The 25308-nt window shown below is 43.2% G+C and overlaps 1 protein-coding gene across 1 annotated transcript in view; it reads left to right on the top strand.

The window, feature by feature from the left end:
• Nucleotides 1-20123, top strand: part of AATF (apoptosis antagonizing transcription factor) — a 96269-nt gene extending 76146 nt beyond the window's left edge. Inside the window, exon 12 of the mRNA XM_019732616.3 lies at nt 19787-20123. Within this exon, the coding sequence (XP_019588175.3) occupies nt 19787-19850 (64 nt within the window). The 3' untranslated portion in view covers nt 19851-20123. The remainder of the gene's footprint in view (nt 1-19786) is intronic.
• Nucleotides 20124-25308: the final 5185 nt, after the last annotated feature.

Below are 25308 nucleotides of genomic sequence, written 5' to 3'. Positions count from 1 at the left end.
CTAAGTTACAGATATGCTGTTCTTGGTATGCAGGTATGAATGGAGAATTGTTTTATGATTTCAAGGTAGAAAAGGACTATATAAACATGACACCAAGGCCAGAAACCATAAGGGAAAATATTAATAGATCTTACTACATAAAAGTCACATTGGATAAGACATCAAAAACAAAGTTGTAAGTAAATGACAAACTGAAAAGAAAAAAAGTCAATACATGAAGTTTCTTTACTATGTGATAACACTATTATAAAGAGTTTGTACAAATCTCTAAGAATATCCCAATAAAAATAATGGGCAAAGCATGTCAACAAACTTAGAAACTATAAAAGAAAAATCTTAAAGGGCCAAAAACATAGACCTCGTTAATCAAAGAAATACAAATTAAAATGAGATTTCATTTTTTTTCCTTATTAAATTGGAAGACATTAAAAGATTAGTAATCCCCAGCTTGGATTGTGTGAAGAAGCAGACACTTTCTTACAGTGTTGTTGGGAATGTAATTGGCAAAATAATTTTGGAGGACTGTTTGGCAAATTTTTAAATGTATCTGTTGACCCAGAAAAATCTACTTTTAGGAATTGATCTAAGGAAATAGCAAGTTGACAAATACATTTGTATCAAGGATCTTTATTGTAACCTTGTTTATAATGGGGGGAAATGAGAAACAATTATGACCATCAGTCAGTGACTAGTTAATTAATCATGGAAAGTCATTCAATCAAATTATAAGCAGCTGTTAAAAGATGAAGTGGAACATATATATTAACGTAATATGAAGTGGAAAAGGTAGGCTACAAAATACTGTATTATAATCCCAATATTTTAAGTAAACAGATATGTATGATAAGAAACAAAGGTAGTGCCTTTCAAAAATATTATACTGTCACAAAAAGATCTCCACGTTATTTTGTTAACTGGAAAAAAGAAGCCATGCTTATAATATGATCCACTTTGCTTTTAAAATAAAAATTAAATGGGTACACACACAACACACACACCTATGTATATGTCGTAGTGCTTAGGAAAACGTCTGGAAAGACCATACATCATAATATTTAAAATATTTACCTATGAAGAAGAGAATGGGATGGGGAAAGGGATGAAGGGAGACTTTCAACGCTTTCTTTTTTATATTTCTATTTTGCTTTAATCTTTTGCCAAGAGAATGCATTTATATTAGTTGTCATTAAAAATAAGAAGCTCTGAAACAATCTACACTACATCGTCATGTATTTATTGCTGGGTAGGATGGAGTAGAAGACACATTTTACTTTTTATTCGATGTATTTCTGTAGTGTTCGGATTTTTTTTTCAATAAGCTTGGATTGCTTTCTATCAACAGAAAAAAAAGGACAATTTACGTTTGAAAATTATATACATAGTATAGAGAGGAGGTGGGAAGTTACCTGTTATTTCACTATTGAAGTATATGAATGAAAGATCTTTATGGTTTCTCTATGCTCTATGGACCATATGGATAAAACTGGCTTTTTAATACCTGACTAGCTTCTCTTCTCACCCTCATCCCCCATTTTTTAAACCGTGGTAAAATATACATAACATAAAATTTTCAGCTTTTTTTGGTTTCTTGTTCGCGGAGGCATCTCCACCAATGGTTCCTACCTTACCGTGGTCTGGGTAGTGAAGCCCTTCTCTTTCCCATAGTTCCTTAGTTCCAGTTTATCGTTATGCCTAAATTGAGTTAACACCCAGTGTTTGAGATTTTGGGGAATAAGGGAGACATGAATGCTGTTACCTCTCCTTGAATCAACCCCATTTACCCTTTGTCCAGTTTGAGCTCAAAAAATTTACACTTGGTTGAATTGAATTGAAACTGGAGCACAGCTCTTGTTAAGGGAAAGAGAAGAGATCTTTAATCTTTAACACAGAGTATTAAAATATCCTTAGGGGAGAAACAAGTACTGTCTTTAAAAGGATCTTTAAAAAGGTAGTGGCATTTTCATTTTCTTTCTCCTGTGGCGTGGTCATGTGGTCTGTTCCGTGTTATCTGCTGATACATACTCTTGTCTCATGCTAGGAAATTTTCTGTTCAAGTGATCTATTTTTTTTTAACCCTTCTTAAATGCAAAGTAGCCCAGTTTGCCTCCCTGTGTTTTCAGATTTCCCTTTGGGGGTATTTCTTTCTACAGAAACTCTGGATAGGGATTTAAATACCTTTATGTGGCTTCAGACCCCCTTTGTTAGTGAAAATCTCATGTAACCCCTGGCACTTTGTATGTGTTGGTCCAGTAGATCTTTACTCCATTCCAAGGTAGGCAGTTGATTTCTAGTGCAGGGTTGGTGGACGTTCCCAGTATTGAGAGAAAACAAAGAAATCCCACTTTGCCCACGTACTGCAAAGTACAAGGGAGGAGATGACTATGAGCCTATAAATGATCACTGTCTTGGCAAACGCTTAGGTGCTCTTGGCGCGGGACAGCCCAGCCCCCAGCGTAGTTGCTGTTTGCCTTTCAGGGTCATCTTTGCTAAGAGGCCAAAATGTCCTGTGTGATATTGCAGGGATGAGTTATCAGTTGGTTAAGGAAGGAAAAGCCTCCACGTCTCATTGGTAGAGAATCCCTCTAGCCATATTGTTACCACCAAGAACAGGTCAGAATGTTCTTTGCATGATTTATAGGATTGCTGTTCACTTCTCTGACTATTGAAGTCACTCTAAGTTTATCAGAGGCATTTTAGAGGCAGCTTACTTTACATGGTGTGAAACCCCTTGGAGTGCTCTTAGACCAGAGGGAGTATGAAGTAAAAATTCAGATGATCTCTTAATATAGTTATCACAAAACAAAGAATCTGGAGGTTGTGGAAAAAAATCACGTTTTTGAAAGCCTGTCTGAGGAAGACTTGTGAAGAAGTTAATTCTTTCTCATTTGTTGTGTTGATGTAGGTCAGATAGTAAAATACTAGTGTGACAAGTAGGAGAAGCAAATTCTGAGACAGATCTGTGAGACGGGTTGTGATGTGTTCCTTGAAACTGGCCACTGCCTCAGATTTGGGAAAGGGAATCTGTGAACTGCTTCCTCTGTTGGCATGATGGGTTTTGCTGGAACAGGTCGAGGTGGCAATCATTAGCCTGACGTATGCCAAGGAAAATGTAAGTGTTTGCCTTGCATTAGCTGATGCTCCAGGGAGCGTCCTGATTCTGGCCCTGTTCATTAAAAGTATGGGTTATTATATTTTCCTAAGAAGCTTTTCCTTACTACGAAAATGATAGCAATATTAACATTTTTATAGGTACTCTATTCCTTTGCAGAGAACTTAAAGAAATTCTCAATAGGAACAGCAAGAATTTCCATTTTGACTGCCCATCTTCTTCCCCAAAACAAAGAACACTTTTCCCACTCCTTTTATAAAGCTGCTGGCCTTAGAAAAGAACCAGAAGAGGATCCTTTAATGATAGCGACTAAGCACCAAACACATTATTGTTTTACATCTGGAGTTTTAGAAAAGAAATGTACAAATGTAATCCCGCCTTGTAAAGTGCTTTGTCAACATCACTGCCACGCTGTTCTTGAGGGGCCTTGGTATAATAGAATTTGTACAGGCAATTTATCTTCGCCTTGCCATTTTTGTGTGTGGGTCTGTCCCCTAAATGTGGGGGCATTTTAGCATGCTAGCGCTGATCTTTTCCCCTTAATTGGTTACCCAGATCTTACTTAGACCATTTTTGATTCCTCCTTGCCTACTTTACTCCTTTATCTAGTAGAAATAGGCACTGAATCATCGTGAAATATTCTGGTGTCATTTGCTCAGCATTTGAGAACCCCATCAGCAAATAACCCCAGAAATACCCTCCACAGAGCATTTTAAGTTGGTTAAAAAGTTGCAAGCAAGAATGGGTAGGATACGGATGTTTTCTCTGAGACTTCTTATCTCCTGAAAAGACAGGTTATTCTGACAGGTGAAACAAGTCCGGGCAAATATGCAACATCCATCTAATCGGCAGGAACGAGAGCAATATTTTCCCTGGTGCTGCCTTTTACCAGCGTCATTAAAGGCTCCCATTACTCTTTTATTAGAGGTTCCCTCTCTTATCAGATTACAGAATGGACATAACTCATGGCAGTGATTTGATCTCCTGTTAAAGAGGATTACAGTTTTGCATTAACTTAGACTGACACAGTTTATAATTCGCTTGTTGATACTCTGGCGGGCAGTGTCACATGTTGGATGCCCCAGTGTGCTGAGGGGAAAGGATCCCCCTATATCATCATTAAAGACGGCATCCAGCACAGAGACGGGAGGCATGGGGCCTTCCTCCTTCCAGAATGTCAGAAAGGACAAAGGAAACATTCTCAAGTTCAAGTCTGAGACTTGGGCCAGAGTTTTAAAACTAGGTTGAAAAGAAAACACTGCTATTGTTTCATCTGTTTTTCCTGATTTGCTGCTGTTTAGTCACATACAATTCTAGAGAATTTGCATTCTCAAATTGAAGGCTTGGCTCCAAGCAGGGTGTAGAGTGATAAAAGCACATCTTCTAGAAAAAGATTGGAAAAGCTGAACAGATAAATCTTTCCTCAAAATGGGGCTTCTTGACTATAGTTCTCATTTCTGCAGTCAAATTCCCATCATTTCTTCAGAGAATTATGAATCCTTTTATGCCCCCAAAGGGATATTTCACATTCCTTAAAGTGAGTATAAATGTTTCTCTTAAGGACTTACTGTTTTCAAGTTTTCCTATTTTAGTATTATTGTCTTTTAAAGTATATTATATCTTATAGATATTGTATTAATCACAATTAAGTAACTTGCTAGTGGGTAGGCAATAGCTAAATGTTTTTCGAGTTAATTTAGATTAGTCATTCATACATCTTAATACATTTCCCACAGTGATCACTGAGCTAACATTAGGTTGCTAAGTTATTAGACCATTTCTAGTTATAAGTTCATTCATCCTTTACTCCAATTCATCCACCCTAAGTCTGCCACCCTATTTCTGATTGGCAATGAAATGACATAGAATAATAACATCATATTCCACTTATTGAGCGTTTATTATGTGCCAGACACTGTTAGCCCTTCACGTACATTTTGGTTCAGTCTCTATAATAAATCACTAAAGTGTTTGACATTATCTGCAATTTATGAAAGAATACTGAGGCATGGAGCAATTAAGTAACTTCCCCAAGTTAAACAGCCAGTAGGTAGTGGAGCTGGTACAGTATATACACCTAGGAGTGTGGCCCCTACCTCGGCCTTTTAGAAATACATGGGAATGACATGCCGAGGGGAAGCTGCTTCCTCTCGCCCCCAGTACATATGCAGAGCCCTTCTCTAAATTAAAACCTCATTTGAGAAAAAGAAACAAAACAAGAACTTGTTTGGATCAACATGACTTTTCCTTTTCTTTTTTAATTGAGATGCTTTCTATATAGGAAGGTTTTACCTCTCAAGTCATTCATATTTTAGTGTGAATCACTGAATTTCCAGACCTGCTCTTACGGTTATACCATTCTTCTGATTACAAAGACCCTGAACTTCATAATTAGCTTCAAAACCTGATCCAGTATATTCCGTCAATTTGCTCTTATGGCTCTGCCTCTACCATACGTAGGCACCTGTCACCTACTCTCTTAGAGATAATATATATTTTTTCCCTACAGTAAACACAGTATATGCTTATGGAGGATAATTTGGAAAATACAGAAAGGACAAAGAAAAATTTACCTCTTATCTGCTCCTGAGAATTGAACATTGTTAATTTATGTTTTCTTGAAGAATGTTTTGTGTGTATATTTTATAAAGATCTATACATATGTTCGAATCCCTTTTTCCAGTTAACTATATTTTATAAACATTTTAATGCCATTAAGTATTTTAAAGACATTTAAATAGCTTTATTATATTCAATTATGTAATATTTATTATTGAACACTTAGGTTGTTTCTGATTATTTTTCTTTTTCTTTAAGTAATGCTGCAATGAACATATTTGTATAGAAACCCATGTTGTAAGTTTTGTTTGTGTCTTTAGAATAGATTTTTAGAAGGGTAAATCCTGGGACAAAGGCAAACTTTCTAATGATTCTTTTTTTTTTTTTTTAAGATTTTATTGGGGAAGGGGAACAGGACTTTATTGGGGAACAGTGTGTACTTCCAGGACTTTTTTCCAAGTCAAGTTGTTATCCTTTCAGTCTTAGTTGTGGAGGGCGCAGTTCAGCTCCAGGTCCAGTTGCCATTGCTAGTTGCAGGGGGCGCTGCCCACCATCCCTTGTGGGAGTCGAGGAATTGAACTGGCAACCTTGTGGTTGAGAGCCCACTGGTCCATGTGAGAATTGAACCGGCAGCCTTCGGAGTTAGGAGCATGGAGCTCCAACCGCCTGAGCCACCGGGCCAGCCCTCTAATGATTCTTGATGGGTTGTACTAATTTACATGCCCCCTCTGCTTCCTCTCCCCCGCTGAGGCTTGATTGCACCTTTGCTAATATGGAGTTGTCTTACAAGTTCATTGACACTTTATTGAGGACGTAGAACGCTAGGCACTGGACTAGGTATTTAATGTTTATTTTCTCATTTAAGAAGTAGACTTGGGGAAAAAAAAAGAGTAGACTTGAACAGTCTGTATATTTATTAATCATTTGTATTTCTGTTTTATCCTTTACCTATTTTTCTCTTTGCAGTTTGCATGAACTCTCTGTATTATAGTTATATGCCATATTTCATATTTTTGTAGATTTTTCCATTTTGCTTGCCTGTTGATGTTAGTGATTTTTATTGGTCAGATATAACTTTTACTTTTTTACGTAATCAAACGTGTAAAACCCTTTTCTTATGGATATTTTTCATTGCTCTTAGGTTTAAGCAATCCCTCCTGTATCCCAGGATCAGTTAGTTACTACTCACCTACATTTTCTCTAAGTTTTGTCTGATTTCTTATCTTACTTTTAATCTGTTTGGAACTTTATTTTAATGTATTTTTCAATGGTCTCTACTGTCCATTTTTGCTGCCTCTTTTTTGAGTCCAGATCTTTTTTACTTCCCACATGCATTGTTGCCTTAACCACCAGTTTGATCTAATCACTTCTGTGTATCTTTGCTAGATTAAACCTTCCTAAAATATCACTAAAGCCTGCTACTCCTCGTTGTCTGAATAAAAGCCATACTCTTGAGCCTGCCACTCAAGGCCTGCAGTGATTTGTCCCCTTTCTACCTTTCTCTCTTCGTCACCTCGTCGGTATGCGTACCCTTTGTGCAATCCCAAGAACATGCTCCATACTCACCCCTCTTGGGTCTCAATGCTGCTCACTTGACCGGCGCCTCTCCTGACCCTGACCCCACCTCTGTCCCTGTTGCAATGTTCACAGTCCTTGACCAACACCAGCCTTTCCAGGGAGGCCTTTAGGATTCCCCACCCGCCACTGAGGGGGTGCTCTTTCTTCCTTGAACCTCGATTTTGTTTGTTCCTCTCTAACAGTATTTATTACAGTTCACAAAAGCACCTATTAGGGTTTTTTTCTTTCTTGCTAAGAATGCTTAACTTACAAGTAAAGGAGAATGCATGTTTACTGAAATCTGGAATTTGATATCAAGGTTTTATGTTCATATATTTGGATTAATATATAGGCACATCTTGGAGATATTGCAGGTTCGATCCCAGAACACCACAGTAAAGCGTGTATCACAATAAAGTGAGTCATAATCTTTTTGCTGGTGGAGGGTCTTGCCTTCAGTTTGTAAAAGTACAATACCCGGAAAGCACAATTAAGTGACGTGCAGTAAAATGAAGGATGCCTCTGTTATGATTCAACTGTATCTTGCCTTATTGTATAGCATTTTTGTTGCACAAGTATTATTTGTTTAAAAACAAAAAATTAAGGTCCTTTCCCAGTTGCTGTCAAACTGCCCTAAGCTAGAGAACTGATTCAGGATTTTGAAAACATGTTGCATACACCCTGGCACTCATGTGCTGTGTGACCCTGAAGAAGTCGTCTCTGTGTGCCTCAGTTTCCTTCTTTATAAAGTGAAACTAGTCTTTCTTGCTCATTAGATTCTTGAGAATGAAATGTTTTTAATTTTTTGTTTCTGAGAAGGACTGCTGTAAATTCATCTGTACAGATAATTATTTCAATAAATAAAATTTATGTTTTCATGTGTGTCTGTATTATGTCACCGTCCTTGTGCCTGTAACACAGACATATCCATTTTTGTACAAACCTAAAAAATGTTGGCTGTAGGTCTCCTGTGTGAAATGTCTTTACAGGCCTTCAGCTTATAAGTCTCTTTACAATTTATTGGTAAGATTATTTTTGCAAACAGATGGATGAACAACGGTTTCTTGCCTCTTTTACTGAACTCTCTCTAAATCATCTAGCTCCTGTAACACACTTTCCTCTGCTCCCCCAGCACTTTGTACATATCCATGCTACATGTAGCGTTCACCACCGGGTTGTATCCTAATTATCTGTGGGTTATGCCTCCCTGTTAGAACATTGCTCTGCTTGAGGGCTAGCTCCATAGCTTCACTCATGCCATCTTGGAAAAGCCCCGGAAATGAGGAGTCCAGATTTGGGACTTCACATTCCCAACCCTTTACCTAGAGACTTTTGGAGGTCATTTTTATTTAGGATGAACATTGGGAAAAGATCTTTCAAGAATGCTCTTGTTGTTCCATCACTTCTAAGAGAGGACACATAAACTTTATATTACACCATAGGTTTTCTCCTGTTCCTCTTGGCTGTGATATCTATACTGGGTTTGGTTTCTGGCGGGCCTCCTACAAATTGTTGGTTATTGTGGAAACATGGAGAATACAGACAGGGCCCTGTGATGACCATTTATAACTTTAGGTCAGTTTTTGGACTGCTATCAGGATTTGTTTGGTTTGAGAAGAAAACAGTTCTGGAATGGATTCTGTATGTGCATTATTAACAAGGCATAATAGTCCCTGGTTACCTTTTGTTATTTTTAGTGTTAGTATTAAGTGTCAAACCAAAAACTATTTAAATAAAGGGCACTGCATCATTGTACTTTGATTTCAGGGAGCTAGGAAGCCAGCATTTGTAATGGGAAGCAATTACTAACTACCCTGGAAATGAGGTCTTGAATGAGCCATAACCACACCTAGTGTCTTATCCATTGTTTTCCTCTGGAAAGCAGAACACTTTATAAACATTAACTCCTTTACCCTCTGGGTACTTCCACTTAAAGGTAAGTTAAGACCGAAGGCTCTTTCTTCTTTCTTCTCCAATATAGATGAGGAAACATCAGCCCAGAGAGGGAAAGTACTTGATCAGAGGCAGGGGAGGTGTTGGTGGCCCAGGGTGTTTGGAGACCCAGCAGTGGGCCTGGACAGCATGGTGGCCACTGGCACCCAGGAGATGCTGCTCCATGCGGTTCCCCTTCCTGCTTCTCAGAGGCTGGTGGGGGTTGGGCCTTTTGTCTCGTGTGGAATGTGAAATGCTGCAAAGACGAGCAATTGTTCTTCAATGCTTTGTGCTCCTTTATAAGAAAGAAGAAATCAATACACATTTTCTCCTACACGCGCTTGGCAGCATTCCGCCTCCTCGTCCACCTCTCGATCCTGCAGGGGAGGCACCGCTATGTAGCAAAACAGATTCACCAGCTTTCAGGGGCAGAAATGCAAACTCCTCATTTTGCACTTAGCAGTCAGGCTTTTTAAAGCCAATCACATAACTGGCCGAGGTCATCAAATTGCTGACTTAAGTGACTGGTTGGTGAATTGAGTGGGGGACAGGTGGCCCTGTTGCAGATACCCAGAAGCTGAGACCTGGTCAGTACTCCCCAGGAAAGTGAACCCGGCACGTGTCTGGGACACACCTTGCCTTTTTCCAAATTTCTCTCTGATTTGCAGAGGACAGGAGGAAGTTCTTTGAAGGATGGTGTTAAAACCCATAAAGATTGACAGATGAAGGGCATCAGTTTGCATTTTATCAATTAATATAACTAAACTCTAAACAAGAGCCCTGTTTTAGGGTAAATTTTATTTTTTAGTCAGAAAATGTGGTATTGGTACCCGTAACTCTTTATAGCTTCCTGCCATGGAACAGTTACGTGTGAGATACGAATAAGAAAGAATTTGCTGCCATAATTAACAGAAATGATAGTTCAGGTGACAGAGTGGCCTCACAGGGTGGGGGCGGGGTGCATTCAGTGTGATTCTCAGTCAAATGCAGTGTGTAGGTGAGGAGACGGGAGCTGACTGTGGGCAGTTGTTACACGAGACTGTTAGAGCTGAGAGCATGGATGCGATTCCAGGGCAGCGCAGCGTGTGGAGAGAGAAGGGGTGCGGGTGGGTGGGCGAGAATAGAACCTAGGAGAAGGCCTGTGCGCCTGGCCAGGAGCAAGATAAAGACAAAGGAGGAGGAGGAGGCGAGCAGGACCACTCGGGACCATTGCACCCGAGGGCGGAGAGTGCCGGGGCAGTGGGCTGGTCAGCAGTTAGAAGCTCTTGCTGCAAGGGTCCAGTGGTATCTGCATCACGCGAGCCAAGCGCAGCCTGTGACATAGCGTTGCAGAGGTGCTGCCTTGCGTGTGTTTGCTCAGTGCTTGCTTCTTTTATGTTTGGATTGGTGCTGGGTTTTCAAGTAAAATAAGTCCTCCCACTTATTACCAGAAGTAAAAGAATGCCTTGTTGGCACTCTGGGGGTTGACAATAAATACCTTCCCTAATTTCTGTGTTTGGACCCCCTTAAAGTAGAAGTTAAACTGGAGCTGAGAGATGCATCACACGCTGCCCCCCAGGCCTTGGGTCGTTGGGCAGCAGTCCTGATAGGGATACAAATGTAACTCGAATGTCAGTCTCACCTCCCTGCGGTTGGAGGAAGTGATTCACGTCCAAGCAGTGAAGCGTCCCCTGGCTTTTAACAGGAGCTGTTAGAGGGGCTGCTGTTTGAACAAGGAGCTTCATCTTCCTGAAGCCAGCAGTCACAAAACCGTAAACACAACACCGGCCAACTCTATTGCCAGGATCGTGGTGGCTTGACGTTAATATTAAACATCTCCAGCAAGGCAGAGAGCTCTGCAGCCCAGCTACAGAATAAAAATAAATAAAAATAAAGAGAAAACCCTGCTAAAAGCGGTGAGATGATTTGTCGTCTTTCCGTTGTGAGGCCATTTATCTTCTCTCGCATCAAATCTGTTATAAAACAGTCAAACTGTGAAAGTGGAAATCATCCCGGGAATATGGAATATTAATGCACAGGAGAGGAGGTGACGTCCCCTTTGTCTAAAGAGTGCTCCTGTCTACCCCCTTTTTTGCAAGTCCACCAAGGTAAATTATTTTTCTTTAAAAGAATTTGAAAGACTTGAAACTATTGGTAGGGATGATGGAAGTTTCAAGTATTTTTCTTCCTTTGTTCAACTGAGTGAATTTGTAACTGACCTGGGAATCAAGAGGGAGCATAGTGAGGAGAAAACCTTACAAATTTTACCTCTCCTTCCCTCCTCACCCCTTTCCCTTCTACTTCCTTCCCCCAGCCTTTCATTTCTTTTGTTTAGGGCCTGAACCTGCTTCTTTGAACATTTATAAATCTTTAGTCTGTCTGATCTTTAGGAGACAGGCCAGAGGCCACATGTCACCGTCTGTAATTTAAAGCTGTGGGGCTAAAAGCATTTGCAGAGGTTTGAAGGACCTAGTTCTGACCTGACCAAAAGAGCGAATTGAAACAGACCTTCTAGGGTCTCCTTCAAGCACTGGGGAGGATGGTGATGAGAGCAGACACAGTAGGTAATTTATGGGCACAGTTTGCTGGCAGCCACGCCAGTCGCCTGGCTGCTTAGAAGTGCGTCGTGTACTGCCACCTTGTGGCGGATTTGGACAACTACGGTTTGGCTGTTTCGGAGCTTCTGAAGAGTTCAGCCAGTGTCTGGAGATTTGCCTTATATCCGGATTTAGGTAATTAGTGATAGATGAGGGCATTCTCTGAGCCACTGTCTGTTACTTTGCTAACTTGATCCTGTTAAGAAATAAACCCTAAGTAAGAGATGGTGCTTTCTTTTCTTCTCAGCTCATTTCTTTGTTTTTTTGGTATGGAATTGTGATGAGATTTCAGGAAAGAAGCCTGTGAGCCACTTTTTGTGGCTGGGGGAAGTTGGGAGGAGAGTGAAGGAGAGTTAAATGCTGACCTTTCAGCTGCATTCAGGAATTCTAAGTTTTCTTCTCATAATTTTTGTTAGTCATTCTGACTAATGACACTGTCTTTCTATAAGAGCTACACTACATCTGTCTCTTCACTTGCACTGCCTTTCTAACAATCCAGTCTTCCTGAGAGACGAAGTTCCAGTTGTGTGTCATTTACCTTTGGTCCCGTTCCTGTGGCGTGCATCGGTTTACCCTCTCCCACACGGCCCCCAAGGAGCACAGGGCGATTGCTCGCCATTTGGAGCAACATATTTCCCTCTTTAGGTCATAAAAACATTTCTCAAACACCTTCCTCTCACCTGTAGAGTTCCTGATACAGAGTAGAATGGATTGGATCAGAGGAAGGAGAAGGAACGAAAGATTAAAGTAAGATGCCATTTTGTCTGGTGGTTTGGGGAGCAGACCGTAAAGCATTCAGATACTTGGGGTTGGGAGGACCCCTTGGTTTGGCGTCATTGGCATGTACCAAGTGATAATTGGCAAGATGTCTTTTTCTGCTGATGTTTGGAATGCTGGGTGTATTGGTAGACAGATGAGAAGAGAGTGGAAGTTCTGCAAAGCCAGAAGTGTGTGTTGAGAACATAGGAGGCAGTAGAGCCCCGCTGTGCCCGCCTTGGGCTGACTAGGCTGCACCAGACATGTCGGGATTGGCTCAGGGGATGTTGGGGGCCTTGTGTCCTTTCTTTGGCAAACGGGGGCTCAGAGGAGTTCAGTCAGGATAGCAAGAGAACTCCAGCTTTGTCATAGCAGGAATAGAGGAACTGTTTCTTTTCACCTAGAAAAGAGCAGATTTAATTAGGGGAAGACATCAAATACTTGAAGTGCTGCCACCAGAAAAAGCAGTCAGTTTGTTCCTGTCCTGGCTCTGTGAGGACAGGCCCCGTGGGCAGGGTCACAGAGGGGCAGAGTTGGCGTCAGTGTGAGGAAGGACGTTCACCTGTCTCTGGGAACGGAGCGGGTGGTCCTAGACGATTTACTGGATGCATTCACCTTCCCAACTCAGCTTCTGCTGTATCATTCATAAGTGCTAGGTAAGAGAAGTAAGCACGCATCACATCTCGGTAATGCACCGCGAAACTCAACAAAGTTCAAATAGGCATTCAAATAGACTCCATGATTTTATTACACCTTTGTGTTATACTCCGAGGCCCGAGACCCTACATACCTTTGGGATGCATGTTTATAAGCTTCCACAGCACTAATAAGCGCGTGTTTTCAAAACACAAACGTGTGAAAAAAGGCACACATCAGTAACATCACCAGGAATTTTCAGAAGCACACCTGCCATCAGTGACCATGCTGGTCAGTGTGAGTTTTTGTTCCGGCTGTGTCTACACTGACACATAAAGGATTCGGATTTGATCAAGATTCTTCTAGATGTGAGCAATGTTGGAATGGGAACCCGTAGTCTCACATTCCCTTTGTGTGTTTCATTGTCCTTTGATTTGTGAATATATATTTAAGGGATTAAATTAAGCAGAAACAAATGCTGCATCACTTTTGTGTGCAGCACAAGGTCCTCGGGTAGGAAGAGAGGGAGAGGATTAGACAGAAGGAAGGGCCAGGGTGTATTCTGGGATGTGCCTTATATATTTAGGGTGACGACCCCCCCCCCCCAATTGAAGTAACAAGTGAACAATTTCAAATTAATCAAGGGCAAATTATGTGTCTATTTTTAATCAGGAAAACAGTGATGTTGTCTCTGCTGGCACGTTTGGAGGACTGCTCAGAACTCCGGCATGTAATACTTGCTTGGGGAATACGGTGCACTTGTGCAGGCTGTACGGGTTTCCTTAGGGAGCATTGCTACTTGCCGCGTTCGCCTGCCTTTGGCCACAGGGACAGGCAGGCGTAGCTCAGGGATGTCTTAGAGGCCTGGGGGTTTCCGGGCCAGAGAAGGGGGAGTGCCGTGTTCTGGAGTGTGGCCGCCCCCATTCCCTCTGTGTCCCATGTGCTGCAAGCTACTGACCTAGCAAATCGAAAGCCCCACACACATCATCTGCACGTTTAATGTGCTCCTTTGTACTGTTTGCCCAAGCAACAACGTGAAAGATACTAGTCTGGTTGCATTCAGTGGAGCTGAAGGGAATCTATTGGGGTGCACACCTCTGGGGGCTGTATTATTGTACACATGCACCCCCATTTCATTTAGGACTGTTTAAAACCATACCTGCAAACTGAAGTGACGGCGTTTCACAGCCAGCTAGACTGCACGTACTTGAAGTCTCTTCAGAAGAATCACATAATAAATAAGCCGAATCCTAACACACACACACACACACACACACACACACACACACACACACACACTGTCTTTATGGAAAATGGCTGCTAATCCATGATCATTTTTTTCCCCCAGAAACAGGTTTTATGATAATATAGTAAAAATATTAAATTAGAAAATGCCTCACTAAGGGTTATAAAACCTTACTACACTAGAGATAGGTAATTATCCCCTCTACAGCCTAAATGACAGTTTAAAAGAAATAAAAATGTTAGTGCTCATTACTTGCTTTTGTAGGTTGCAATAAAGGGTAAGTTAAATTTTAATTCAAGGAAGAGCCCCTGCTATCGACCTTCTACCTTAGGTCCAAGTCCTGTTAATTACTCTGTAGGTTATTCTGCATGATACCCACATTAATACCTTTTCTGCTATGGACATTCCCACTGGCCACTGGGGCCAAGAGTGTGGGGGGAGGGATAACATAGGGGGGAAGGCATTTCAGCTCAGTGATTCAAATCTTGTTTCTTAATGTGATAGGGAGCCAGAATTATGTATTAAAAAAAAAAAATCCAAGTTCATTATGTATAGCCTTAAGGGGACCTCAAGTATTAAACTATACATTTACCCCGGAGAATCAGACGGAGACAAGGTTAACCTGAAGGATTGATAGTTTAGCTTCTCTGCATGGCTAAATCCCGGTCAGGAAAGATGCTGCAGGGGAACATAGTCTGCTCAGCAGAAGGCAGTCTGACCCTCTGTCCCCTAGTGGCTTTTTGGTACCTCGTTTTATTTTTCGTTTTGTTTTCCTTGGGATGGGGCAAGGGGCAAGGGATACGGACGCATCCTGTTTCTCTTCAAGATGCCTTTACCTTTCTCTGCGTAATGGCCCCAGATCTAGCACCTGTCTGGGCTTGGGACAAAGCTCAGTGCACCCTCCACTCAGTGCACCCTTCATCCTGGGCTGTGCACATAGACACAGAGTTTTCAGGAATCCAGACGCATGCTCGTTCCTGGAGTGGATCTCTCTGCCAGGGTGCCTGCGCTGGAGCTGCAGTTCTCTTTTTACGTCACCTGTCACAGCTGTCCTCTGCCCACCTAACACAAAGCTCCCCTTGAGCCCCTCCTTGCTCTGACCTGGGACACTGCCCTGGAGGTGCCACACAGAAGGACGGGTCAGAATCTTGGTTCACTGATTGAGAACAGTGGTGACTGAAGGGGCTGGTAACAAGTCCCTGCAGGTCCCGTGGTTTCCAGGCCTTTATTTTCAACAAAATTGCAGGAGAACCTAATTGAGTTGTCATCTGGTAGATCATTAAAACTAATTTTTGGTGGTAAATCACTATTTGATTTTTTTTTTTGGCACGTAATTCAGAAAGAATTAAAAGAATTAAGTGACATCGCCATAACAATTCTCCCATTCCCATCTACTAGTTTATGTTACAGGGTTTCTCAGCACTTATCTCTACAGAAAACAAAACCAGGAATCGAATCGCTGCTGACCCTTCTTTCTTTCTAGCAATAGATAATATTCATCCACGGACACAGGAACGAATGGGGGTTGGGGAGAAGCCTCATCCATATCATCAAGAGATGCATTTCCAGTAATGTTTTACATATTTATGTATATTGAATTTTTACCAAAATTATAATATATTTTATTATGTTGTTATTATAGACATGATTGTATCCTAATAATAATTGTAACAATAACACAATCCAGAAGTAATTCTTTTTAATTACTTAGAGCCTTACTGTCTCAAGAAATTAAAATATTTTTATTTCAACTTTTAAATTTCAAAAAGTGTTTCAATTTACATACTTATTTTTGTGGCCAAGAAGTATGATAGGGTGATCAATAAAAGACTTTCAAGCATAAAACAATTATATTAGGACAAAAATCTCTAGGGGAAAGTCAAATGGAAATACACGTTTAAAAAGAAAAAGATGCTGTACAATTTCCAAGTTAAAGAGGTTGTTTATGTGTGATTTAAATGAGTGATGATGGGCATCAAATCAATATGGCGTATAGATTCCATTGGGTGTATTACAAAAGGGATGTAAGAGTTTTATTTGAAAAGTTAGTATTCACATTTTGGTAATTATATCCTTTGTGACTATTGAACTTATAGAGAAAAATTTTATGTCAACTTAAAAATGTGTGAGGGGGCTGTGTGATTTTGTCAGATCCTGTCAGGGGGGTGTGCAGAGGAGTTCAAGGCCCGGGACCCCAGATTCCACCCTCAGGGGTCCAGGTTTTGCCCAGCTCTGTCCCGGAGGGTGGTCAGCCGGTGGGAGGTCCATCTAGCACGGAGCCTCTGCAGGGAACGGGAAGGGCTGGGGCCGCACTGAGCAGTTGGAGTCTGGGGGCCTTCCTCCTGGTGGTGCTCCTCTTCTCAAGGGCCCTTTTGTCCATCTTTAGTGTCGGATCTGGGCTGAGGGAACTGGAGAGAGGAGGAAGAGAAGAAGGGAGCAGAAAAGTTGGTTAGGAGGTTCTCGCCATATTGTTGGCAAGAGATGGTGAGATCTGAAATGGTGGAGTCCTGGAGGAGTGGGGAAGCTTGACGTGTTTTGAAGGTACAGTCCCTGATTGGTGGTACTGGGTGAGGAAGGCATAGAGCTGAAATTACTTGGGGATTTTTAGATTGGAATAATCCCTTATTCATTCTCTCTCTCTCTCTCTCTCTCTCTCTCTCTCTCTCTCTCTCTCTCTCCTTCCCTCCCTCCCTCCCTCCCTCCCTCCCTCCCTCCCTCCCTCCCTCCCTCCCTCCCTCCCTCCCTCCGTAAAAATATTTTAAGAACCCAGACCACTCAGCTTTCCAAGTTCCATTGCCATGAACAGCTGCATATGTTTGTCAGCTTTGCCCACCTGAGTGTGAAATGATGTTCTATCAAAACATGGGTTTCAGCATTTCACTCTCTGCTCCTGACATGTGAACCCTGCTGCGGACAGTAACTGCTGCCTTGGCCCAGGCGTCTCTGCTATTTCGGCGCCGAGTGCAAGCATTTGCTCGGTGGTAATGGTGGGGTCTGATGCAAGCAGGCGAGGAGAGGGCGGATGGGGTATGATTGCAGAGGGCTAAATAGCCTGCGCCTCTGCGTCTCCTCCATCGGATGCTGGGTCTTAAAGTCGCACCATCCTTTTTGTCATGGCCACTCTCCCGGAATGCCATTGAATTTGTTTGTTTAAATGGCTTCAGGGACTTGTACTTCCTGGCAGGTAGGCAGGCCATACATAGCGTAATAAAGTGAAGCCTGGGTGGGCCCTGCCATTGCTTATGCTATGGAGCTGCTGATTGGGAAGCCACTAGAAGGGAGGCTGCCTGCCACGCTGCATTTGGTATGAAGCTGCCATCCACCTTTGTGCATTGGCTCTGGCTGCCTAGGGGATGGCGGACGGTGAGTCAGGCCCTGGAAAGTAGCAGAGGAACAAAAGAGACTGGGAACTGCAGGGTGAACCTGCTTCCTTTGTCTGGAGGCCTAGGGACTACTTAGTAGTTCAGGGTCAGGGTGCCTCACGGCGAATTCTTGCGATAAAATTCCTGTGATATATTGGAGACCCACTGTTTTCTGGCCTGTGCTTTCCCTGTCTGCCCTGTGGTCCCCAAAATGATATGGTTAGTTTATATTCTTGGTTTCTGCAGTTTCTTCTTTAAGATTTTTCCCTTTTTTAAAAGTTTTAATATGCTATTCCTATTGCTGGAGTTTCTGATTACAGTACCTCCATTTCTACCCTCTAAGGGGGTGACTTCAATAATAGGCTGTTAAATTTTTGTGTTAAAGTCTTGCTAAACCAAAATAGCTGTTTGAAGGGTAGGGTTTTTGTTGTTGTTGTTGTTTTATTTTGAAAGTCAGATTTGCTGGTGATGATGCTCAGATAATGAGAGCACTTTTAAAAGCCTGTTTTCTTAACAAGAACGACAGGCTGTATTTTATGGTTAGATCCTGAATCTATAAAACACAGCAGCACAGCTTTCTTCTGGGGTTGTTTACTCACTGCCCGTGGCCTTGGCTGGGCCAGACCCCGAGGCTTAGGGGCTGACGTCCATGCTGACTGCAGCCGTGCATCACCCGCTTCAGCTGGCTGAGTGTCCTCCCCGGGCCACCTCCCTAGTGCTTTTGACCTGCTTGGACCCTCATCTCTCTGCTAGAGAATCTGCTCTCTACCCACGGAGGAATGTTTTCTGGAGCTTCTGTCACAGTGGTAGACGCGATACCCCACACACACACCTTCTTTAGATTTTTCCAAGCCTTTACGGGTGACTGACTGGCCAGGTAGCTGTGTGTATGTGGCTGTGGGGACAGAGCCCCAGAGAGCAGTTTCCAGACTCTCGTCCTCCCGTGGAAAGGTCCTGGCTCGATTATTAGATGGCCATCATCTGTAGTCAGATGACCATCTGCTGTGGCTGGGTGGCCATCAGCTGTTACCGGTTAGCCATTAGCCACCAATGTGACTGCCGTGGCTACGTTAGGGGGTTGGTTGGCAGAGAAGCAGACGGCGGATTGCGGCCAGCAAGTGGGGTTAGCAAACACGGGTGGCGGATTGCGGATCGTGTGGATCCTACTTCGTGCGTCTCACCTGGCTGCCAGCGAGACTGGGGTGCGGGAGGACCCCTCGCTGGGTTACTGGCGGATGTTTGCTTTTGTGTCTCGACCAGCTGCCTTCTATAATATAGTGGTATGACTCCCCTACCCATGGCTCCATTGGTGTTCCTTTTTGGCCTCACCATGTCCTGCGTTCTTGTGCAGGGAGCGGGAGCTGAGTCCCTGCATGACAGTGGCATTTGATAGTAAAAACGGGTTAGCAGTTTGTTTACTTTGTTTTCAAGGATCCAAGAGCATAGCATGTTGTGTTTTTCCTTTTACCGTCAAACCCCAACTTTAGAAATAATAAATTAGCCAATCAAATTATCTATTAGATTGAGAATAGAGAAAAAGGGCCAGGGGAGTGAGGAAGAACCTTCGTTCTGCTACTGAGTAGCTGCACGTGTGGTAGTAATTGGAATCTTGTTGCTGGGTCATTTTCATTGTTTTTCAAGTACTGCCAAGTCCAAGAAAATGTATGAAAACTAAATTATATCCCCCTACATCCCATGTCTGATTGAATCCTCCTCATCGCATGGCAGTCTCATACATCCTATTAAAATATTCAATCTTGTTTTCTTCCTTGAAGAGCCTGTCTGTAAAGGGCAAACTTACAGAAAACTCATTCCCTGCAGACAGGGTACCCAGCCACACTGGGCTATTTACATATTTTACTATTTGATTGGCTTCCTCCAGGTTTCTTCTTTCCTTTGTATTTGTGAATAAGGGCTGTGGGATGCATTTTTAATTACACGGCTGTGTTTTTAACTGAACAGACAGATTGGGGTATTTCCCAGCTTCTTAGTTCTTTTTCAACCTTGAGAAGTTAACCAATGTGTTAACCAATTTGTTTTGTTTGTCTTGTAGGACAGAGTTGTATCGCTCTCTTTTTGGCCAGCTCAATCCTCCCGACGAAGGCCACAGGGATTGACAGCGCCCATCTCGCTTGCTGCAGGCCTGGAGGCAGGACCTTGGCACCACTGGTGGCACCTTGGCAGGTTGGCTGTTCATCCAGCCGCATACAGAGGAACCCATGGCCCTGTGGAGTTGAGTGAGTCGGAAGATCTCTGGGAAGGTGTGCTGTTCAGAACACATGCCTTACAAGTCCCAGGAAGCCTGGAATCAAGTGTCTGTGTCTCCAGGGCTTCGATGTGCAAAGGGCCCCTCCCTTCCACCACCACAAATAAAGAGTATTGTCACTGCACTGCCGTGTGTGATTTCTTAAGCAGCACGGAGTGAAGTCTGATGTACGGCTCTAGCAGGGTGGCAGGTTTGTTGTGACAGTTTTCATTTTCTTCCTAGCCAAACAGCCTCCTCTTCCACCATAAAACTTCACGGAAAGAATCATTCTGGGGCAACTGCTGCTTTCTGGGTGGGTGATGTTTAGCGAGGAGCAGGGAATCCCCCAAATCCTACACACTATGCCCAGGAGGTATATGTGTATTTGTTGCTGAATACAAGTCTCTGGTTTCTTTTTTGTTTCCTCTTTTCACCCATAAAGGTTCTTCCAGAGCCCTTTTCCATTCTCACCATTCCTAAATCACTTTATTGAGATTAGCTCTGGTGTAAATCTAGCAGGAGGAAATGATTCACTTGTTTTTCATCCAAAGGTCAAAAGCTGGAAATTAAATCCCCATAAGGGGGATTTATTGGCCTGCTGTGGTCAATATGCAATGAAGATTATCTTGCATAAGTAATGTGTGCGGACCAGCGGAGAGGACTGACCATCTCCTAGATACTTTGCCCAAATCTTTACTCAGAGCTACCGAATGAGAGAAGAAATTTTGCATCCAGGCCACTGAGTGCCGTTGTAGTTAACAACTAGTCATTGTTTTTAAAGTCAGGTTTTGATACCATTTTAAGATGTCCAAACCCAGTGACAGATTTTTGTGCTCAGGAATGCCACGTATCATTGACTTGGTGTCTGGGGGCTGCTGCAGGACGCCTGAAGGCTGGGCTCCAAATGAAGTGAGTCCTGAATGTAATCTGCTTCATGCTTTAGTACGAGCATCAGTGTGTCTGCTGAGCTCAGGATGGGGCAAATGGGGGAGGAAGGTTTTTCCATCTCACATTAATTGGACCTTGGAACGTGGTGATTTGTTTTTCTTGTCTCGGTAGTTACCTCTTGGGCTTGACTGTCAGGGAAATGTTTAATTTTCAGTGTGTCTCCAGTTACCCAAAAGATCAGTCAACAGAAATAGGAGAGTTCCCCTGCACTCACTCCCTTCAAAATGATCCCTTTTTAAAATACAGAACATCCAATCCTGTCCATCTAGCCTGAGGATTCCACATATTGCACATTAGAACAGCAAGTGACTAACCTTTTCACGTCGCACTTCCGGGTGAGCTTCATGCTAACCCACACTTCCTTAAGAGAGAGAACCTTTGTCACAGGCACTCTTTATCTGATGAAGAAAAGAATTTAAACAGGTACTTGAAAATATTTGGAGTCTAACCTGTTTAATTAAAATGAATTAAAATCAGGAGAGATGAGAAAGAACTGACAGAATTTCCAGTAAAGGGCGGCTAGCGTTTTAAAATTCAGAAGACTGTCCTCCTTCCAGCCAAGAATAAATTGGAAACTATTTTAATTGACACGGATACTGCAATTCAACTGTTACTAGAAAGACAGATTAGTTGATTGATTTGCATTTTAATAAAACTAATACTTTACATGTTGGTAGCTAATGCTGATTTTTAAATGAGTTGAGAACTGTTATCTAGAGTTTCAATCCAGAGCCCTTTTTCAGTGTTGACTGAAGCATTCCTCCCTTTTGTGTGGCGTTTGCTTATTTTCTTTTTGCCCAGCTGACTACTTAGCGCACGACACTTATAAACCACAGACCTTGAAGACCTCATCAGTACAATGAGGCAGTGAACTCGTCACAACGCCCACCCAACCCAGGTTCACACCAGAGAAGTCAAAGGAACAGATAAAAGTGAGACTCGGCTGTAATCCCACCACCTGGAAATACCCACTTCTGGTGATGAGCATTTGGTACTCACAGCCCCCTTCTGTGTGCAGGTGCCGTCATGCCCAGGAGCCCCATTTCTGCCTGGCAGAGGGGCCGGGGAGCAGTAGGGGCGGACGACTTGGGTTTTACTTCTAGGCTGTTGGAAATTGTTTACTTACCCTTTTAAAAACAATAAGAATAAAATACCCGTGTAGCCATGCCTACCATCTTCCCCTCCACCAGTGGAGAACTAGTGGTACATGTAGTGTAATTCTGCATTTTAATATTAATAGTACAATAAAAGATTATTTTCATGTTTTTGCAGGTATCATTTAAGTATTTTAATTGCTAACTAATAATTCCATTTGGGGCACGTATCCTCAGCACGTAACCAAATTTCCCATCGTTGAACATTTAAATTGTTTTCTATTATGAATAATGTTACAGGAAAATATTCGGGCATAAAGCTTGTTTATTGTCTTTTGAAATTATTGTTTTCCTTGCCATCTATTTTTAGAAGTAAACCAAGTGAAAGAGTCCAAATATTTTGAAGGCTCTTAGTACACACGACGGAGGCCTGTTTGAGGGCCCTTGTTCACTTCTGACTTGCCTGAGGGTGGGCCATCTGCAACAAAGGGTGTTGAGAGGCAGAGTGGAGACTGGCCCTGGAATCTGATTCTGGGGTTTATTTCTTGCTCCCCAGGGAACCCTTCAAATCAGCATCCTCTTCTGGGAGGATTAAAGAGCTACCTACCGCCTGCAATGTGCTTGAGATGCTCCCACGAAAGATGGTAGATAAATAGAAAGTGACACACCATCGTCTCCCTCCCCAGCCCCCATCTCTTTTTTCTCACTGCTAGATCGCATCTCGTTTGCTGTCTGTCGGCTCCCCCTCTGGTTTCCATGCTCTTGCTGCTTCTTGCTCTCTCTGCCTTCATCCTGGGGATCTCTCAGGTGGGTTTTCCTTGCCTTGTGTGGGTTTGCTTTCCTCCCAGTTGCTCTGTACTGGTTTTGGTGTGTAGGGGTCACATCTCAGATAGCTTATTGAGCGTCATTTGGAAACCCTGAGAGCCAACAGAACACAGGGAAAGGCAGCTCCACTCCATTCAGCAGCAGACTCTACGTCTCCAATTTAGAAAGAAAACGAGTTTCCTTCTAGAGGTTGATTTTTCCTCATCTCCATGTGCATCGCTAAGACCTCTCCAAGATGACTGCCTCTTTACCTCTTACCATTTCGTCTAAAAGGAGCGGAGTTGGAGGCTCAGAAAGAATCTAAATGTGACATTGATCATAAAACATGGAGCCTTCCCCAGGACGTAGCAGTCATTCTGTCGATGGAATGTGTTGATGCCAACATCCGTGTCTCCCTGGGCCAGACTCCCAAATGAGGCAGCCACATGTCTCGGCACAAAACAAACCACAGACAGTACAATAGAGGATGTCCCAGGAGGAGGAGCCCGAGGCTTCGGGTACAGAAGTGGGTTTTATGCCAGGGCGGCTGGCTGCCCCTCTGCTGACACCCTGTTCGTGCCCTCCTGTGTACTTGCATTTAACGAGGGCAAATACAAACAGTGAACCTTGTTTTCCGCATCCGAGTTTGTGTTTTTACTTTTAAGATTTATGTATGTGCTTGTCGTGTGTTGGCAGTTGTGCTAGGAATTAAACTGAGCTTGCTTTGGTCTTGTTTTTATTATTATTATTATTAAAGCGTATCTACCTCATTTTCTTTCCATCTTTTTCAACTTTCTCTTCATAACATTTCGAAAAGAATTGCCAGTAATTTGCCTGTAAGTTCATTAAGTAATTCTCAGGTCCAGGGGATCCATATCGCCCTGCTGGTCTGTGTACTCAATTTGTCCCACAGCTCTATTGATGAAGTCCTCATTACCGCCCTCGCCTGTAGCGGAGAGAGATGGTGTGAGTGCAGAGTGAGTCTGCCTTATCTAACTTTTGTTTTTCTCATTTATCTATAGATTTCCTTTACCGTGCCTTTCTTGCCCATCGTGTGGGGTCTTGCCAGTAGGGTCATTGCCTCAGCAGCATTTATATTCCTGAGAAGTTTGCTTGGTTTATTTCCCCTGGTTCAGGGTTCAGGTTCATTTGTTGAGGTCAAGGACGCTGAATTCTCAGGAAAGAAAATTTAAAAGAACGTTAAAAAAAAAAAATCCCACATCACTGATAGGTAGAAAAAGAATCTCAGGTCCCCAGTAGGCACTGTGATGGTGACACATAAAGATTCCTGCCCACCCTCCTCCTACCCCATCTTCCTCTTTATGACGGGATTAGAAATGAGCTCAGTCTGCTCTGGGCCGCAGGCTCCCTGTCACATGGGGCTGGACGCGTCCTCCTCTCTGGTCCTCCCTTTCCCAAGGTAGGTAGAGGCTGTATTTATTTAGGGGCATCTTACCTGGTTCTAATGGAGACTTGGGGGTGCATAGCTAGTCCTGGCATGGGCTTACGTGACGTTTCAAATAAAGGACACAGAAGTGAAAGGTGGAGTGGAAAGACTCCTGGACTAGAAATCAAACCTGCTAGGGTGTGACCTTGAGGAAGGCTTTTGACCTCTGGCTGCAGGGTCCTCACAGTAATGAGGTTCAGCTAAACTGGCTTCTGAGGACCTTCGTGACCTAAAGCAGCTGCTTCTAAGTTAAGAATGGTAGAATTGGGGTAGCACAGGTGCAAGAATTTTTTTTCGGGTCCATTCGTTCATGTATTTATTGCCCTCCTACTGTGTGCCGGTCACTGCTGGGAGCTTAGCAAAGGGCTGTATTGGCAGGTGACACAGTCTCTGGGTGGGTCTCCATTGTCTTCTGTAGAGTTCTGCATACTCTGACTTGGGTCTGATCAAACCTGTTACATCCACTGGAGTTGCCTGTGGTCTTTCTGGAAACCCAGGCTCTGAGCCCTTTTCAGGCTTGGCATCACTTTCCCAAGGTTCTTGTTCTCCAAGATGAGAGCTCAGCCTGGCAGGAGGGTAGGAAGCCTGGTGCCCTTGGGCACTTCCTCCTGGGGCCCTGATGTCAGCCCCTGCGAGCCCCGCCTCCAGGACTGCCAGGTGCATTAGTGTGCAGGTGTGGGTGAGAGCCCGCGAAGCAATTAGCCTGCTGCTCTGTGATTTCCGCCTGTCCACCAGGAGGGCAGCTCCCAGCAGTTCCTTTGCCTCGGCCAGTTGCCTTCCTCTCTCCTGTGGGGAGTCCTGGGGCACCCAGGAGAAGCCTCTTCTAACGCTACGAGTATCCACAGCGTCTAGACCAGAACTGCCCAACAGAACTTCCTGGGATGACGGGACTAGAATCCTGTCATTCTGTGCCATCCCGGACCTTGGGGCTTTTGAGCGCTTGCAGTGTTGCCAGTGGCTGCTGTATTGGATAGCTCGGGTCTACATGAATATTTCCCAACCTTGGGCAAGTTATAACAAACACCAGCATTGAAAAT

Source organism: Rhinolophus sinicus, chromosome 12 (assembly GCF_057876585.1).
Source record: "Rhinolophus sinicus isolate RSI-liver-muscle chromosome 12, RSI-T2T, whole genome shotgun sequence".
Taxonomy (NCBI): Eukaryota; Metazoa; Chordata; class Mammalia; order Chiroptera; family Rhinolophidae; genus Rhinolophus; species Rhinolophus sinicus.
Note: the sequence above shows the minus strand (reverse complement) of the source record. Positions and strands in the feature narration are given on the sequence as shown.